The sequence below is a fragment of the Myotis nattereri genome, assembly GCF_964212035.1.
Source record: "Myotis nattereri genome assembly, chromosome: 8".
Lineage (NCBI taxonomy): Eukaryota > Metazoa > Chordata > Mammalia > Chiroptera > Vespertilionidae > Myotis > Myotis nattereri.
Window position 1 is genome coordinate 6,203,385 of NC_138083.1, and position 3,533 is coordinate 6,206,917.

Consider the following 3,533-nt stretch of genomic DNA (forward strand, 5'->3'; position numbering starts at 1 on the left):
CCCGCGCCGCCGGCGCAGCCGCGCATAACTAAGTCCCGCGGCCCTGTGCCCCCTTCCCTGGGAGGAGACCTGGGAGGAAGACCACCGAAAGTGGTCCTTCTGGCCGCATCCTTTTCTCGTGGAGTCTAAGAACCCGACCGTCTTTTCAAGCCTCAAAACGCTTCACCTTTCCCCCAAATCATTCCCATCATTATAGTCCAAACCGGCACCTAAAAACGAGACGCGCGCAGAAAAGATCGGTTTCCAAGTCGGGAGAGGTTTTGTAAATACATTTCACTTATCGGTCTCTCCCCCCAGGATTGTCGAGGAATGTGTTACCGCACCGATGATGTGTTACCAGACTGCGGCCAGTTTTGTGCTCTGACATCAGGGCACTTTAACTCCAGGTTAGATTCCAAACTTGGCCCCACCGAGCTGAAAATGGCCGGCGTGCGCCGCACCCCCTCCCCGAGGCTGCCGAAGCCGCCGGCCCCTTCCCGCTCTGGGCCGATCGCCCAGAGACTTGCCTCGGATCTAAAAACCTTTCCCCAGCTCGGCGGGTGCCGCGCTCTTTGGGGACTCTTTGTAGATATCCTGATGATCAGTGTGAACCCCTGTCCAGCCCGTTCCTTGTCCGCTTTACCTTTCCGCAGGCGAACACCTCCCGGGTCTCAGCCCTCTCTTTCACCTCCTGAGCCTTGCGCAACAGCCCAGGACCTCTCCAGACAGGCTGCACCCAGCTCCGCCTCCGGAACAGCTGCGCCAAAGGGTTGGCGATACCCCGACGTGACCAAGCCCGCGCCACCAACCCCGGTAGCCGGTAGAGGCACCCCCCCGAGACGCCTCTACCTTCTCTGCCTGACCTCCAAGTACCGGTATTGGGCGGGGGGGGACCGCCTGCCGCTCTGAGAAGTCGGCTCTAGGGCGCCCGGGCAGGTGCGCACGCTCTTTGCGGCGGTCTCCCGCCCGCAAGCGCCCGGAGATGAGTGGTGCGGCCAGGACTGGCGAACAGCCTCGCAGGGCACTGGCACCGAGGATCCTGAGGATCCAAATTGGCAGCGCCGGGACTTGGGCTCCTGGCCCTGAGTGTTTTAAGCGCGGCGCGCGCCTTGCCCGCAGCCGGCTGTCTCCGGGACTTCTCACCCAATCGCGGGCTGATTACTTTTCGCACATTGCAACACTGTCGCTACCGCGCGGCTGCTCCGGCTTTGTGAAAGTTGGCCCGCGCACCTCGGAACCACATCTCCGGCGCCCGCTAAAGCCTACTGGTTTGAGATTAGTCTTTCTAGGAGGGAAAAAAGCGCAGAAAATAAGTCACTTACCCGTGCCTGTAGGGTGTGCAGTTAGAAATCTGGGGCGCACCAGGGATTCAGTCGTGCGTCCTGGAGACTTCAGGTTGTCTCCAGCGGGGCGCGAGGGGCGCCCGCTGTTTAACAAGCCTTTGGCCATCCGGGCGCCCTACGGCGCGTTGGGGGAGATTCGGGGAGCCCTTCCCAGCTCTTGGAGACCTCAGGCTGTCTCCAGCGGGGTACACCCACCGTCTAACAAGCCTTTGGCCATCCGGGCGCCCTCCGGCACCTTGGGGAGGTTTGGGGAGCCCTTCCCAGCTCTCGGAGACCTCAGGCTGTCTCCAGTGGGGTGTGAGGAGCACCCGCCTTCTAACAATCCTTTGGCCACCTGAGCGCCTTGGGGAGGTTTGGGGAGCCCTTCCCAGCCCTTCTGGCCTCCCACTTCCCCGGCTGGCTAGCTGAGCCCGCTATCTTCCCGCCTTCCTCCTAACCTGCCTTTCCAACCTGCATTTCCTTCTCCCTCTCTTCTTCCCGCTGCTCCCACACCCACCCCACGCTCCCCAGTTCCCCGGTGGGCAACCTACCTGAATCAAAGAAAACAAGGAGAATCTGGACCGTGTCCTCCATTAGAAACGCCGGATGGGGATGGGTCCCCTTCTGGAAGGGGACTCCGGGGATGGGTCGCGGCGGGTGGGCTTCCTGGGCTTGCAGCCGCCTCGCTGCTGCTTCTCCTTGGGCTTCTCCGACTCTTCGGGGTCCCTCAGATCCCGGTCCCGGGGCCCGGGCTGAGGCTCCTCCCCCTCTCTGGGGCTACGGGGCTGCTGGCTGCGGGGCTGGGAGCGAGTCGGGGAGGCGTCGGGGCTGCGCACCCGCAGAGCTTGGAGGCGCTGGGTGAGGGACTCGCCGAAAGCTCTCTGCCTGAGCGCCGCGGGGCCGCGCTCGTCCTCGGGCTCCGTCTCGGGCTCTGTGGTGGGGGCGGTCTCGGTCTCGGTGTCGAAGTCGATGTCAGACTCAATATCAGATTCAGACTCGGTCTCAGATTCGTAGTCGAACTCTTCCTCGTAGTCAGGGCACTCGGGGCGGGACAGGTCCTGGTCTGCCTCCTCCTGATCCGAGTCGGAATTTGGGGGCTCGGGGATCACCTGGGCGGCGGAGCGGTGGTGGGCGTTAAGGAAGCTTCGGCGGGCAGCCGCGCGCTGTTGGGCGCGGGTGTTGGAGGTGGCGAGGGCGCGGAGGAGCGCGATGGAGCAGGAGAGCCAGAGGAGCGCAGTGGCTGCTCGGCGGCCAATGGGTGGGCACAGGTCGTTGTAATTGTGGCGAGCTCGGCGCCAGTGAGCCCGGGACCTGCGATCCATTCTCTTAAGCGCACACCAAGAAGCTGGCCCGCTCTCTGTCTCTGCAGAGAGCGGCTCCGGTGCGCATTGGCTGCTGGAGCCGAAAAAGGTGCACCTGACGAGGTGAGACCCTGGGTCTGGAGGTCTCGGCCCCGCCTCGGTGTAAGAGCAAAAAGGGAGCACCTACCGCTCTGACCACTCAACTTTCTAAAGCTCCGCGCCTCTGCTTGCCTCTGAGCAAAAGGAAGGGATAGGGGAAAGTCCGTCTCCTCCTAGGCTCCTCTCTCGAAGTCTCAGACTCTGCAGTCTAAGATTCGGGGAGGTGCCTCCGCAGATCCTCTCCCTGGGAGAGGAGAGAGGAGACTGAGGCGCTGAGAGACTGGTGGAGAGGTTCTGCAAAGTTGCGCGCCCGGACTTCTGCCGGGCATGTGCAGTAAGGAGGCGGGGGCGCCTCCCCGCGAGCTGCGCGCAGCGGTATCCAGTCTGTGGCGCAGACCCTAGTGGGCCGGCAGGTGGCAGGAGGGAACCTTGTTTGAACGGATTTGGGGGAAGCGAGGGGGCGGGGTGGCGGGTGCCAAGGAGCAAGCAATCCAGCCACAGGTTAGCAGCTGGGCATGGGTTCTCCATGGGGTTCGTATCCTCTCCCCAACTTCTCCAGTGTTATCCTTAAAATGAACAAAGCCGGAAGAAGCTCAAACGAAACCTCAAGACTTGCAGACATTCAGGGGAAATGAGGGTCTGTACAGGAGTATTAATGATCCTGCCTGGACATTTTCCAAGGGCTTAATCGTTTGAGGATAGTAACCTCAAGCAGTCATTAATCATGAAACCACCTTTGGCAGAACTGTTATAATGACTGTAATCTGAGAAGTTTCCCAAAAGTACCTCCCCCCCCCCCATCCCCTGCAGTCTCAATCTGCTAATTACTTCC

The 3,533-nt window shown here is 61.6% G+C and overlaps 1 protein-coding gene across 1 annotated transcript; it reads right to left on the reverse strand.

The window, feature by feature from the left end:
- Positions 1-1,894: 1,894 nt before the first annotated feature.
- Positions 1,895-2,623, reverse strand: LOC308523004 (neuroendocrine secretory protein 55-like; the record flags this gene model as incomplete). The annotated part of the gene is made up of 1 exon (XM_081096634.1): positions 1,895-2,623. One exon carries the CDS (start codon positions 2,621-2,623, stop codon positions 1,895-1,897), a length of 729 nt encoding a protein of 242 aa, XP_080952760.1.
- Positions 2,624-3,533: the final 910 nt, after the last annotated feature.